At 36.5% G+C, this 14,696-nt stretch overlaps 2 protein-coding genes across 2 annotated transcripts; one reads left to right on the forward strand and one right to left on the reverse strand.

The window, feature by feature from the left end:
- Positions 1-7,427: 7,427 nt before the first annotated feature.
- pabpn1l (PABPN1 like, cytoplasmic) lies at positions 7,428-12,056 on the forward strand. The gene is made up of 6 exons (XM_030130891.1): positions 7,428-7,739; positions 9,886-10,012; positions 10,496-10,563; positions 10,648-10,754; positions 10,850-10,937; positions 11,343-12,056. Exons 1-6 carry the CDS (start codon positions 7,668-7,670, stop codon positions 11,670-11,672), a joined length of 792 nt encoding a protein of 263 aa, XP_029986751.1. The 5' UTR covers positions 7,428-7,667; the 3' UTR covers positions 11,673-12,056.
- A 4-nt stretch (positions 12,057-12,060) lies between these two features.
- On the reverse strand, positions 12,061-14,494 carry trappc2l (trafficking protein particle complex subunit 2L). The gene is made up of 5 exons (XM_030130892.1): positions 14,367-14,494; positions 13,911-14,083; positions 12,772-12,859; positions 12,312-12,391; positions 12,061-12,234 (listed from the first exon to the last, which is right to left on the reverse strand). The coding sequence occupies exons 1-5, from the start codon at positions 14,397-14,399 to the stop codon at positions 12,189-12,191; spliced, it is 420 nt and encodes a 139-aa protein (XP_029986752.1). The 5' UTR covers positions 14,400-14,494; the 3' UTR covers positions 12,061-12,188.
- Between the last annotated feature and the right edge of the window lie 202 nt (positions 14,495-14,696).

The raw sequence follows: 14,696 nt of genomic DNA on the forward strand, positions 1-14,696 counted from the left end.
CTGCTCTCATTGTTTTTCTTTTTTTATATATTCTGAGATTACACACCCCGATAAGAAAAAAATCATAGGCTATCATGAAAACTTCACCCGATTTCACAGCCTTATCTATGTACAAATATTATATACCACAGCATTTAATAACATATTAAAACGCCGACTGATTCATCGAAACATTCTTAAAATGTCATTATAAATTTATTTCTTATGGATTCATGCATCGTTATTCTTCCAAACAACTTGATCTTTCCACATGTATCACTGAACCCAAGATTTTATCCTGTTAGATTTTCAACGCTTACTGACAGGATTAGATTTTAGAATCTAGTACAGATCTAAAGCTGTCTGCAAATATGCCTGAGGGCAATAAATAGTGAAAGGAAAGGAAAATTCTGCAAAACACTCCATTTTCTTTTTGATGTAATGCTGTATCTCGTAAAAACCACATGAGCTTTGAATTCACTCAGTGTAAATAGCTTCTCACATACTTTCACTTATATTTTTTTAAAAAGGCAAAGGTGACTTGCTGTTTTTTAGTCATTCCTCACCGTGGGCTGTCATGTAAACCTGATTTCACATTGTATATGTACAAAATTAAAGCATCCAGTGCAAGGTTTAGTAACATATTGACAAGCTGATGCAACTATTCATTCATTCAAACATGGTACAAATACTGTGAGTTTAGGACTCATGAAAGAAAAAAGTCCTTTTAATAATACAGCATCTTTAATTAAAAATAACGGGTGATGAATTGATGTGTACACAGTTTCTTTCATTCCACTGATTTGATGTGTTTCTATGAACTGTCTTAAATCCTTGACAGTGTTGTGTTACTTTATACATTTTGTCAAAACAGTGCATCTCTGTTTATGTTTTTATTGGTGCTGGGACCTTCACTGGTAACCTCAGGTTTAATATCATAACCAGTGTTGTAACGTACAGTAACGTAACTACTTTTTTCAGGTAAAAAGTAGTGTTACTAGTGAAAATTTGGCAACAAAATGTAATTACTTTTTCAGTTCCGCATGTTACTTTTCTTAGGGACAGATATGACAAGTGTCGTGTACAATTTTTACCCTCAAATTGTTTATACCCCCTAAGAATTATGCACATGCTTCAAAATGTATACGCAAACACATTCTTTTCCACGTAAACATCTGGTTGTGAAACAGCTGCGCCTGCACAATAGTCACAAGCTCTCATTTCACCTCGTTTCACCAGGTAACTAAACAAGAGTTGGACAAGCCCTTATGTATTTTGTGTTCACCTATATGCCCATAAAATGTATCAAGGCTGTGTTATTTCATATTGTTTGATAGGGCTTAGTGGTGGTGTTGAAGCCTGTAGTAGTCCAGTGTTTTCTTGTCCAGTGCTCTGTTTGTGGCATTTTTAACCCGTTCATGCATGAATTATGAGAATCTTAATCAAATTTTTTTCCTGAGTGTTTTTATTCCTCTTTAGACATGAAAAAAACAATGCAATTGAAAATTTTCTTCTGAAAAATAAATAAAACAATAAATAAATAAATAAAATAAAAATAATAATTAAAAAAAAAAAAAAAAAGCAAATAAAATTTAAAAATAATAATGAAAAAAAATTCTTATGAGCGTATTTTTCATGAAGTTGCAAAAATGTTCACTCAGCTGGACACCACACGTTTAATTTTTGACGTACAGAAACATGTATTTACTGATAAATTGTGTGAAAACTATGGGGAAGGCTTCTGATTCTGGGGGTTTATGCTCAGGAGAGATCTACATAATGTTACCAATTCCTGCCAGAAAAGATATGTAGTGTCTTAAAACTTTAATAAAGATATGTGTAAAAAAAAAAAAAAAAAAAAAAAAAAAAAGAAAAGAACAACAAAATCCATGAATATACAACAGAACAGCTGTAGAACAGCTGTCCACTGGAGTGACCACTATGCATGAAAGGGTTAAAACAAAGAGCACAAAAGAAATACCTGTTATGTCTTCCATAGTAGAACTTTATGTAGCCCTAGATATTTAGGAACAGATATGTGGTCTGCCCAATGTCCAGCAACATAAAAATAATGTAAAATTCACAGATAACATAAAAAGTTACTGACCATAGACTGTAACTAAGTAATGGATTACTTTTAAAGAAGCAATGAGTAATGAGCAAATGTTACTTTTTAAAAGTAACTTTCCCAACACTGATCATAACACAATGAATTGTGGGTGATTCCCTCAGATTTAGGGAGAGTGACCATAAAGGATTCTTCTGTTAATTTATTTACTGGGACAGCCCTAAACCCCTGGGACTCAGAAGGAGCACACCCCAAAGTCTGTGGGTCTGTGAGGGTGAACACTGAGGTCAGCCCATACAGTAACAGTCTGCTGGGTGGCCTTGAAGAGTTAGAAAATGTGCAGGGAAAAAAAGAATGGCAAAATCTATATTTTAACAGTGTGTGACAGTACGGTACTGTCAGACAGGCTGGAATGAGAGTTTGTAGGAGTGTGGACTCACTTCACCCACTGACAATACAGTGTACTGAAGGCAGCAGTGGAATATGACAACTCAAAAATGAGCCTGAATCACCTAACAGTCTCCAGCTATTAGTACTACAGTATATACAGGGGTTGGACAAAAAAATGGAAACACCTTAAAAAATCAACAAAATATAATTTAATATGGTGTAGGTCCGCCTTTTGCGGCAATTACAGCCTCAATTCTCCGAGGTATTGATTCATACAACTTGTGAATTATTTCCAAAGGAATTTTAAGCCATTCTTCAGTTAGAATACCCTCCAACTCTTTTATAGATGATGGCGGTGGAAATCGACGTCTTACTTGAATCTCTAAAACTGACCATAAATGCTCAATAATGTTGAGGTCTGGGGACTGTGCCGGCCATACGAGATGCTCAACTTCATTAGAATGTTCCTCATGCCATTCTTTAACAATTCCAGCTGTATGGATTGGGGCATTATCATCTTGAGGTGAAGGTGTTTCCATTATTTTGTCCAACCCCTGTAGGTTATTTTTGTTTGACTCCATACTCAAAAACCTCTGAAAATGTCCAGTATCTCATATATGTTTCTTATATTGTACCTCAAGATTTAACCCCTAAAGATCTAAACCGCTGGTGATAACCAAAAGCATCATCATATAGTTGTGATAGTGTTTATTATATAGTAACATAAATGGTAAAGGTTTCTATCATTGGTACTAACAGCTGCAGTAGTCGTATATTCACTGTTAGTGCTTGTATTTGTAGTAGTAGTGATGACAGTTATGGCTATTTGTTCTAGTTACTAGTAGTTTTACTAGTAACGCAGCTCTAGTTTTGAACAGTTATAGTTCAGTTTGTTGAGCATACATGTGTCCCCCCCATCTCTCTCTCCTGTTCCTCTACCCCTCGCTCTTTATTCTTCTTACCACTCCTTTTCGACCATGCAAAATTCAGACTTGTACGTACTTGAAGATAGATTCTGCTCATTTAACCCTTTCATGTACACTGGTCACTCCAGTGGACAGCTATTCTACAGCTGTTCTCTTGTATATTCATGGATTTTGTTGTTCTTTTCATTGTGTTATTTTAGTTTTTACACATATCTTTATTAAAATTTTAAGACACTACATATCTTTTCTGACATGAACTGGTAACATTATGTAGATCTCTCCTGAGCATAAACCCCCAGAATCACAAGCCCTCCCCATAGTTTTCACACAATTTATCAGTAAATACATGTTTCTGTGTGTCAAAAATTAAACGTGTGGTGTCCAGCTGAGTGGACATTTTTGCAAGTTCATGAAAAATAGGTTCATAAGAATTTTTTTTTTCATTATAATTTTTTTAAATGTATTTTTATTTTATTTATTTTATTTATTTTTTTATTTTTATTTTTCAGAAGAAAATGTTCAATCGCATTGTTTTTTTCATGGCTAAAGAGGAATAAAAACACTCAGGAAAAAAATTTGATTAAGGTTCTCATAATTTGTGCATGAAAGGGTTAAATGTCATCCTGTTTTTGTCTTATTTTGCTTTGTTTTATTTTGTTTCTTTGCATGTTTGAAACAAACAAACAAACAAACAAACAAATAAATAAATAAACCCCAAGTGATCAAGGCAGATGACCATCTTCCAAGAGTCAGGGTCTGCTCCTGGAGGATTCCGTTGGTGTCTGTGAATTGGTTTAAGAGTCCAGTTTAGACTAGCTCTAAATGTAAAGTGCCATGAGATAACTTTTGTAAAGATGTGGCGCTTTATAAATAAAATTTGATTGATTGATCTACCAATCTAAAATGCATAATAACTTATAAAACAGATTAGATCAATGCATTTAAATAATTCAGGTAAAATGCAGTTTCTCAGTGTTTTCTTGGCATCGGTTATGACCCATTTGGATGTTCAGAGGTTCAGTACTGAACGTGGAAACACCATCATCAGCAACATTGATTCACCACTAAAACCTATATAGTTTGACAAAAAAAAGTGTTTGTGGGTGCTTGTTTTTATCATTTAATAATATATTTTGCTCGAGAAGTAATTTTCTCTGTTTTGATATAATAACCTTTTTAAGTTACTCTGAGCTTCAATGAACATCTACATAATCAGTGAATTACAGGAAAATTCATGAGCTTTACTGAAAAAAGATAAAAGCAGAGAACAATATTATAATAAATGGTGATAAATCAAAAGGAAATATTAGAAGAAGAGAAAACATAATTTGAAAGTTACCATAAAAATTATTTCTCGGTTTTCAGTGGTTAAGTATACAAACCTATCTATGCAACTTGTAGTCTTTTCCCCTCTTTTTCTTTCTCGTGTTTGAATGTATTTGGTTTAGTCTGTGATTGTTAGGATTATTTAGGGGTGTATTTGCTTAAGCCATTTTTGGCCTGTAACCTTTCCTGCACAATGAGCTATAACTTATTTGTTTACTCTGTTATCTTATTGTATGTAATGTGCAAATAAAGTGCACTAAACTTTTCTCTACATGTGACATGTAAAACTGAATGGAAAGAAAAAATAACTTGGAAGTCACCATAAAAACATTTTTTTGGTCATTAAGGGTTAAGTGTAAGATCCTATGTATGTAAATTGCATTTTTTTTGTATTATTATTATTCTTTCTTATGTTGTATGAAAGAAGCTTAGGGCCACTGGAAAAAAATTAAATTAAGGTCCAATATATATATATTTTTTTTATTATTATGACTTTTCTTTTTTCCGAATTCTGACTTTAATCTCAGAATTCTGACTTTTTTCTTGGAGTGTTGACTTTTTTTCCTCAGAATTCTGACTTTAATCTCAGAATTCTGATTTTTTTCCCCCTCAGAATTCTGACTTTATTTTCAGAATTCTGACTTTTTTCTCATAATGATAAAAACAAAAAATTACTGGACCTTAATTACCTCCGCCAAGGAGGTTATGTTTTTGCCAGGGTTTGTTTGTTTGTTTGTCTGTTTGTTTGTCTGTCCATTAGTGTGCAACATAACTCAAAAAGTTATGGACAGATTTGGATGAAATTTTCAGGGTTTGTTGGAAATGGGATAAGGAAGAAATGATTAAATTTTGGTGGTGATCGGGGATGGGGGGGCCCACGGGGGGCGCCACTCATCAGCCTTGGCGGAGGTCTGCGCTCTCCGAGTGCTTCTAGTTTTCAAATCTTTTGGTCCTAATCCTCTTCCCTAATATTGATGTATCTATTTGGGTGAGTCTGTCATTTTAATGATTGCTTAGGAGTGTATTTACACAATTTTTACACAATGAGCTATTATTTATTACCTCCGCCAAGGAGGTTATGTTTTTGCCAGGGTTTGTTTGTTTGTTTGTCTGTCCGTTAGTGTGCAACATAACTCAAAATTTATGGACAGATTTGGATGAAATTTTCAGGGTTTGTTGGAAATGGGATAAGGAAGAAATGATTAAATTTTGGTGGTGATCGGGGGTGGGGGAGCCCACGGGGGGGGGCCCATTTCCAACAAACCCTGAAAATTTCATCCAAATCTGTCCATAACTTTTTGAGTTATGTTGCACACTAACGGACAGACAAACAAACAAACAAACCCTGGCAAAAACATAACCTCCTTGGCGTGGGGGGGCCCACGGGGGGGGGGGGGGGGGGGGGGGGGGGGGCACTGATCAGCCTTGGCGGAGGTCTGCGCTCTCCGAGTGCTTCTAGTTCTTTGTTTATTTGGAAAAGCACAATTTACAAAACTTCTGTTACTTGCACAGTTACATTTCTACACATCACATAAAAAAATGCTTATCTGAGATTTTTTGTCATATAAAGAACTTTTAAAGTAAATAAAGAAAAGTGGGCTGGAAGAGAGGGCTTACTCCATTACTTCAATGAAAAGACAAGACTCTATAAGGTGTGAATGTTTACATCACTCTAAACAGAAATGTTTCACATGTAAAAGTATTCACATCACCAATGTATTCATTTCACATCCATGACAAATTTAACATAGTTCGTCCATTTTGACCAAATAGTGAAAAAAGATTCCTTTTGACCCTTAAACAAAATGTCAGCTTCTCCAGAATGTAATGTCCTGTACAATGTCGATCCATTCTTCAGTTGTGGGTGCTTCAGGCTTTAACCATTTTCTAGTGATAGTCTTTTTACTTGCTGCCAAAAACTGTTCTTATTTTTATTGTTTTTAATTGTACAGCTTTTTATATCTTTTTAATCTATTTTTGTATTTTTTTTTCTTTTATTTTGATTTAATGTATTCTTCTGCACAGCACTAGTTTTTGTACAATTGTTTTATGTCTTTTTAATCTATTCTTGTACTTTTTCTTTCATTTTGATTTAATGTATTCTTCTGCACAGCACTAGTTTTTGTACAATTGTTTTATGTCTTTTTAATCTATTCTTGTATTTTTTCTTTCATTTTGATTTAATGTATTCTTCTGCACAGCACTAGTTTTTGTACAATTGTTTTATGTCTTTTAATCTATTCTTGTATTTTTTCTTTCATTTTGATTTAATGTATTCTTCTGCACAGCACTAGTTTTTGTACAATTGTTTTATGTCTTTTTAATCTATTCTTGTATTTTTTTTTCTTTTATTTTGGTTTAATGTATTCTTCTTCACAGCACTGGTTTTTTGTACAGTTGTTTTATGTCTTTTTAATCTATTTTATTATTACTATTTATTATTGTATTTTATTATTTTATTTTGTTTTTTTATTTATTCTTCTTTACAGCACTTTGGTCCACTGTGGTTGTTTTAAAGTGCTTCAGGGGTTGCATTTGCATAAGTCATTTTTGGCCTCTGACCTCTCCTGCACAATGAACAATTTTTATTTTTTTTTCATATTTGGGTCTTATTTTATGTAACATGCAAATAAAATGCACTCAACCAAACTTAACTGCACAAACACCACGTGAAACTGTTGTCAGAATGCATTTGATGATATTCTGTGGTGGGTAGGGTACAAGGGGCTGGGCGTTGTGGATGCGCCACTGGAGGAACACTTCCTTCCTCCAGCACCATTCTGTGTCACGTGAGCCACACTTGTCCATCAATCGTGCGCGTCATGAGTCTCACTTACTCACAGGTGATACCTATTAGTCTACCTCATATGCTATCAGGTGTCGCGTCCGTTGATCGTTTTTCTTCCTGCGTGAGGTATTTTGTGGCGGATTGGCGAGCTGCGGTTTGCTTTTGCAGATGCCATGTTTGAGCAGTGAGCATGGCGGAAAACCATCTGGAGCACAGATACCTGGAGGGAGAGTCCATCGGGGAGCATTACGGAGAGGACCCCGTGAGTATTTGCAGATGATCGGAAAGGGGCTGTCACCTCAATGTGCGTTTATGGCGAGCAATATGTGCGCTGGACACCCGACTGGTGAGATAACGCAGTGTAGCATCGTTTAGTCACTGATGGACAAGATGCTGCGCAAGGACCGACATGACTGTATTATGCATAAGGTGCTATTATAGAGGGGTGTTTTTTTTTTTTTTTTTTTTTGGGCATGGGGCCAGTCACCTACCGTATATGTCGCATTTCCGGGGCGAAATATGGAGCACGTTGTTTCTGCATTGCATTTGTGTTCTGCCACGGTGACAGACCCTGTTTCTTTCCTCCCCTGCAGACCATGTGAGGCCACATTCTGTGCAACACCACATGAGATTGACTGAATATGATGTGGACTTACATGTTAGGATCTGTGCAAGCTATTGGTCTGATCTCCATATTACTTTTTTGTTTATAAATGAATAATCATGATGGATGGAATGCTTAACCCTTTCATGCATACTGGTCACTACAGTGGACAGCTATTCAAAGCTCTTTTCTTGTATATTTATGGATGTTATTGTTTTACTTCCATATCAGCCAACACAGTGGACACTTATGCATCATCCCATCCACTGTAATTCATACCATTACTGCAACTTTGCTGTTCTAGATAAACCAGATCTGCAGTAACATGTTTGAGTATTGAAGGGGTGGGAATTATATTATACTTCCTCCCACTCCTTTTCAAATGTGCAAATGAAGTCATTTATATATAAGTTTTGGGTTTTTTTATTCCATGACCTCTTACTGTTTTATTTCTAAAGACCAAGTATGACTACTTTGTCTTGTTGCATATTCGAAATAAACTAAACTAAAAATAACAAAAACAAAAAAACAAAACAATTGCTTGTTATTGTTACTAAACTGCAATTAACTGTTTTTTTGTTGTTTTTTTTTTACAAAAGTTTTTTTTTTGCATATTATTTCCATGAAGTGGGTAGTGACTAGTATTTGAGTATGTTAAAATGCGAGAAAACAGCAGATTAGCAGGATTAAAAATGTTTTTATTTCGTACTTTTTTTTCATAGTTTTCAGTAAATCCCTGTTTTTTTTTTTTTTGTTTTAAAAATTAAATACATGGTGTCAAGCGGACATTTTTGGAACTCCATGAAAAATAGGTTCATAAGAAAATTTTCAGTCGCATTGTTTTTTTCATGCCTAAAGAGGACTAAAAACACTCAGGAAATAAATGTTGATTAAGGTTCTCATAATTCATGCATGAAAGGGTTAAATGCATGTGCAAGATGCTCATGTAATTTCATTAAAGCGTCCCAGCAGTCATGTCGGAAGATAACAGACCAGAAAAATGCAAATGTGCACAATTTATTAATAGGTAGCCTACTGGCTGTGTCAGGTAATGGACCACCACCTAAAGATTCAAGTCTTGTTACAAATGTAATTATTAAGTTCCTGCATTGACTAGAGCTGCAACCAATTAATTGATTAGGTGCTTAAAGCCAATGCAAACATTCCCGATTCGATTAATCGACTCTAATTGATTGAAGGGAGATATTCTATTGCAGTTTTTCTGAATTGAAGCTTCTTTGTACGTCACAATAAGCGTCTGTGTGAAACACAACAGTGGAACCAATGTTTAACAGCAGAGAAATGAAGGAAACAACGCTCTGATTGAGGAGAATTGTGGTTGAAAACATTTTTTGGATCACTTTGAGTCGATTAATCGATTGCAGCTCTAAATTGATTCCTATAGATTTTGTTGTAATTTTGACTAACCACATAGGTCTCTACAGGTTTTCTGCAGGATGAGATTTGTCAAATCTAACAATCTAGGTCCAATATTTCTTTAATATAATTTTAGCAACTGATTGAATTTAGAGCTCAAAGTCTGTTGAAAGTAACACATTTGAAGTTGCAATGTGTGCAAGAAAACGCTTTGTTTAAATGCATTACAGTAACACTGGAAAGAATAACAAGCCACCAGTGAACACCTGCTTTAACCCAGTATTTTCCTGTATTTATATTGGGAGAATCCCATCTAGCCTCAGTGCAGCCGGACATGATGTTGGTCTTTGTGAAACAGAGGATTAAGGGATCTTGCATCTCCTTCTGGTTAAACACAGGAGCAATAATACTTTCCTTTGTGTCTCAGGAGCTGGCGGCCATCAAGGCCAGGGTTCAGGAACTGGAGATGGAAGAAGAGACCGACAGACTCAGGGAGGAGGACGAGCGCTGCGATGCTGCAGAGATGCAGCTCTTGACCAGCAGCCCCCGGCCGGGTGAGGCAGCCCACAGCTCTTATCTGTCCTAGGGGTTTTGTTAATGTGTCACATCGGTGTACAGCTAAATACTGATTACGCATTTGGGAAGGCCGACAGCGTGTTCTCAGCCAGGTGTGCAGCATTGCAGCCTGCAGGCAGGTGAGGTAACACGTCCTTCACCATCTGGCGAACACCTGGGACACTTCACTGTGGTCACAACAGCGTTCACATGTGCCTCATCACTGCCCAGTGAGATGAAGTGGTGAGCTCCAGAGAACCAGAAGCGTCCTCCTTGCTGCCTTTGGCTATTTTCTGCCTCTCTGATTCGCTTCTGCCTTTTCTCCCTCCCTCCCTTTCCAATCTAAGTTTTTCTACAAACTCTGAAATATGTGTTAAAGTGATGCAATAAACTGACAAACTGGTGCAAGTAATCCTTGGGTTCATTTTACCTGGACTGCCTCCCACTGAACACTGTATAAGTTTATTTTGTTTCCTCCACAGGGCCTTTTTACAATATGACTCCTGAAGAGAGGATAGACGCTGACAACAGATCAGTTTACGTTGGAAATGTAAGACGTGCATGTCTTTTCCCTTTGTTCACACCCGCTATGTTTTTCCACACCTGATTAAACACACTGTTGAACAAATCCCAGGTAGACTATGGAGCTACAGCAGACGAGTTGGAAATCCATTTCAATGGCTGCGGTCCTGTCAACAGAGTGACCATTCTATGTGACCGGTTCTCCGGGCATCCTAAGGGGTGAGTTCAGCATGAATACACATTTTTAAGTATAGATCAGAACACAACCGTGTTGCAAATGTGCATCCAACTGGATTTTGTCTTGATCTTTGCAGCTTTGCTTACATTGAGTTTTCTGATCGAGACTCTGTGCAGAGTGCTATTGGGTTGCATGAGACCTTGTTCAGAGGAAGAGTCCTCAAGGTGAGAAGCATTGCACACTTTATCTGACGGGAACTCCCCCGCTACACATCCGTGTGGCAGCAGTACAGTTTAGTACAGCAGCCTACAAAGAAAAATTACAATGTGTTGTGTGCAGGTACATACGCTTCGATTAGCATATCTTAATCTGCAGTTCTTTTTGGAAAATGCATGTGCTGATTAAAAGACATGAAAGTTGACATAAGGATATCTACAACCCAAAGGATCTTTAAATTAGTAGGCTCTTTTCTAATAGTATAGAGGTCTTGCAACTGTACATTTTGCATTAGTCAATAAACATTTCTTATTGCACTGTGTACATTGCATCAGATTTTTAGCTAGTGGAAAATGTAGAACTTAATGAGATTGCAAGTAGCCTTATTAAAAAATAGTTTTTGGGATTTGCAGGTAATGCCCAAGAGGACCAACATGCCAGGAATTAGCACCACAGACAGGGGAGGGCACCGAGGCGGTCACTCCAGGGGCAGAGGTCGAGGTTTCCGTCCACCCAGATACCTTAACAGCTCTCGAGGCAGGTTCCGGTACCAGTCAACCAGGCCACAACATCAAACACCCCACCCTTACTATGGAGGCCCTTCAGTGGGGAAGAGGCAGTGGGGGCAGTTGGACTATCATGAACAGATGCCTAAACGTTACCCATGTCTTCTGCTTATCACCCCACCGTCAGAAGAGTTGGGTGCAGGCTCAAGTGGACAGCACTACCCCCAACAGCGCTAACACTATGTATGTACAATATCAAGTGGATGAGAACTGGTCATTTTAAAAAGAAAAATTCAGAATTTACTGTGTGCGAGTGAGGACCAGAATAAATGGCAGAGATTTGGACTTCCCAAGTTGGACCCCGGGCAGTTTCTTCTAATTAGGTGACATGTGAACAGTGAACTTTGGGGTCAGAAATTCTTTGAAAAGGCACTGCATTTAAAGCTTGTTCCTGTAAATGCATGGACAATCCTCAAATTGTTATGCAGTTGCGTCCCTTATTGTTTTTACAAATTGATGCGAATGTATTGGTATTATCTGCCTGCATTGTCATGTATAAATCCTCTGTGTACACGTTCTTTGCTATGTAAGTGAATAAATAAAAAATGATTCAGTGCTTCAGTTGTAGTAAAATGGTACATGAACTGTACAGCAAGCTTTAATACACTTTGAGATTGCAAGCATCAAGGCAAGACAAGTAAGGGTTCAGGGTGTTATGTACAGTGGAATTTCAAAGACGTGGTGAGGGTGATGTCAGCCGGTTTGTACCATCATTCCAGACACGATGCCATCAAAAGCCCTGAAAAATGTTTAAGAAATTTAAATATGTGACTTAAGAAATGTCTGATTAAATATCTCCATATAATTGCAACTCACTTGGACTGAATTGGGTCCCCAGGATTGTGGAATGGGTTGCACATAACATCAGTAAATGAGTTGTGTAATTTTCTAAACATCTGAAAGAGAGAAAATACTCATTACAACTAGGAATAAACCAGTGAATATACAATTTGTGAAGAGGATGTTTTAATGAAATGCTTGGGGTAATATCTTTGATGCATTATAATTCAGATCTGTGCTTATGTTTACGTGCATGTTAATCTTGTTTTGTATATAAAGGATTTTTCTGTAGAGGCAGAAGTAAGCTAAACTACTGAGAAAACAGAAAAGTGATGGGATAATTATCATCTTTTACACGGCATAAAGAGGACCACAGGGTTGTGTGTGTGTGTTTTTGTTTTTTTTTTCCAAACGTTCTCACACAAAGTAAATGGATAAATAAATACTGAACATTTGCATTTTTTTTTTAATACAAATTGAACAGTGTCTGACTTACACTTCTTATTTCATTGTCCCGTAACGATGTATTTGACGAATCCACCACAATAACAAATTTCACCTTAGAATTGGTTACATAACCATATCTAGAACACCAGTTAAGGATAATTAGTGTTTCATATGGTTTAAAGGTGGGAGTGATGTTACTTGACTAAAAACCTGTACCTTTACACAGATTATACTATCATTACGTTTCTAAAATCTGGTTGCAAGTTCCTGATTTTCACATTACACTCATACATCACCAGGCAAAATGTGTAATGGCTACGCTCAAGGATGATGTTAGAGTGATGTCCTAAAGTAAAATTTCACACACAATTGAACAGCACTGATTAAACAGTAGTGACAGAATATGTGTATCATTAGATGCAATAGTGATTATAAATAACAATAGAATGTGGTAGTAAACTATCATATGCATATTTTGCCCTTATAATTTGGCTTAGGTACTGCACCAAAGTGTTATAATAGTGGGGGAAACCCTGCTTTCTAATTAAAGCCAAATTAGGTAATGATTTAACTAATCACAGTCTAAAATCAATAGACAAAAGATGATGGAATTTAAGTCAGGCTAGTTGCAATTTTTTACCCTAAACGTCAGGGGTGTGTATTGGCAAGAATCTGGCGATATGATACAAATCACAATACTAGGATCAGGATACGATATATTACAATATATCATGATACTGTTAAAAAGGCTTTTTTTATTTGTTTCTTTTGTTTCAAAGATTATTTCCTTGAAGGATTGAATTACACCAGATATATGTACAAATACTAAACACATTTTTATTTGATCACAACAGGATCTAATGCTATATCACAACATCTTTCTAATTCTCCTAGTTTCCAAATGAACAAACATCTGCCTCTCAGACAGTAAAAAGTGATTTTAGGATGATTCAAATGACCATTATTTAATAAAATAGTATTAAATAATAATCAATAAAATATAAACAATAAAGAAAACCAAAAAACAGAAATGAACCTCCGCCATATCTGCATTTGATTAAATACCTAAAAATATCGATACAGTACTTTTTAATATCGATGCAGTATTGTGAAATGAAATATCGCGATATATTGCAGAACCAATATTTTCTAACACCCCTACTAAACGTAAATAAAAGCAAAGGATACACTTTGTAGTCCTCGGTCGGGTAAAGCAGACCCAGGTACAGCTCCCTTTGGTCTCCCAGTGCTTTGCCCACAGCTGAGATCTTCTCCTCCACCACATCCAAGGAGGTGTGTACTGTGTAGTGAAACTTCAGCTCATTTTGAGTGGGAACACTGCGAATATACAGCGGGTAGTTCTGGGAAAAAACACAAGAGAGTACAAAAACATACTGAAACCCCCGCAGACAGCTCTATGTTTCAACCCTTAGCACAAAATCCAAACACAGAAGGAGCTACTAGCCTGTTAAATGCTAACTCAGCTAGCTGTGCAACGTCAGGTTTGTTTAAAGAATTTCACTCTTCTGATAATCAGAAATCAGACATTTGTTAAAATAGCATCTCAAAGTGGCGTACAATGTTTCCACCATACAAACCTGACCGTGGGATAATTCTTTTACATTCAAATGCTACTACAATTACCTCTTTTGCGATTACAGCTATGCACACCGCCATGTTTGTGTTCCTCCTCGAAGCGGTCAGATGTTGTCACGTGATTGTGGTGCATTCCCGTGTAATCGAAAAAGTAAGGGCTTAGAAGTTTTAAACCACAGTACCGTACTTTCACTGGACATTTCGTTTTTAAGATCTGTGCACTTGATATACATCTGGAATCAATTATTGATGCTCTAGCATAAACAAACAGGTCAATCAATATATTACATTTCTTTAAAATAAATACATAAAACGCCGCACCTAGACGTCTCCTCCGATGTGTCTTACGCTGCAGTAGCTCGTGAAGGCACCACTACA

This window comes from Sphaeramia orbicularis, chromosome 3, assembly GCF_902148855.1.
Source record: "Sphaeramia orbicularis chromosome 3, fSphaOr1.1, whole genome shotgun sequence".
In the NCBI taxonomy this organism is placed as follows: domain Eukaryota; kingdom Metazoa; phylum Chordata; class Actinopteri; order Kurtiformes; family Apogonidae; genus Sphaeramia; species Sphaeramia orbicularis.

What these genes read in the sequence shown, in the direction of transcription:
- trappc2l (XM_030130892.1), bottom strand. Translation starts at nt 14,399, where the DNA reads ATGGCGGTGTGCATAGCTGTAATCGCAAAAGAG. An exon ending in CCGACCGAGGACTACAAAGT is followed by an intron (nt 12,860 to 13,910) that starts GTATCCTTTGCT and finishes CTGGTGTTCTAG; the next exon opens with ATATGGTTATGTAACCAATT. An exon ending in GGGACAATGAAATAAGAAGT is followed by an intron (nt 12,392 to 12,771) that starts GTAAGTCAGACA and finishes TCTCTCTTTCAG; the next exon opens with ATGTTTAGAAAATTACACAA.
- pabpn1l (XM_030130891.1), top strand. Translation starts at nt 7,668, where the DNA reads ATGGCGGAAAACCATCTGGAGCACAGATACCTGGAGGGAGAGTCCATC. An exon ending in AGCATTACGGAGAGGACCCC is followed by an intron (nt 7,740 to 9,885) that starts GTGAGTATTTGC and finishes TTTGTGTCTCAG; the next exon opens with GAGCTGGCGGCCATCAAGGC. An exon ending in GATCAGTTTACGTTGGAAAT is followed by an intron (nt 10,564 to 10,647) that starts GTAAGACGTGCA and finishes AACAAATCCCAG; the next exon opens with GTAGACTATGGAGCTACAGC.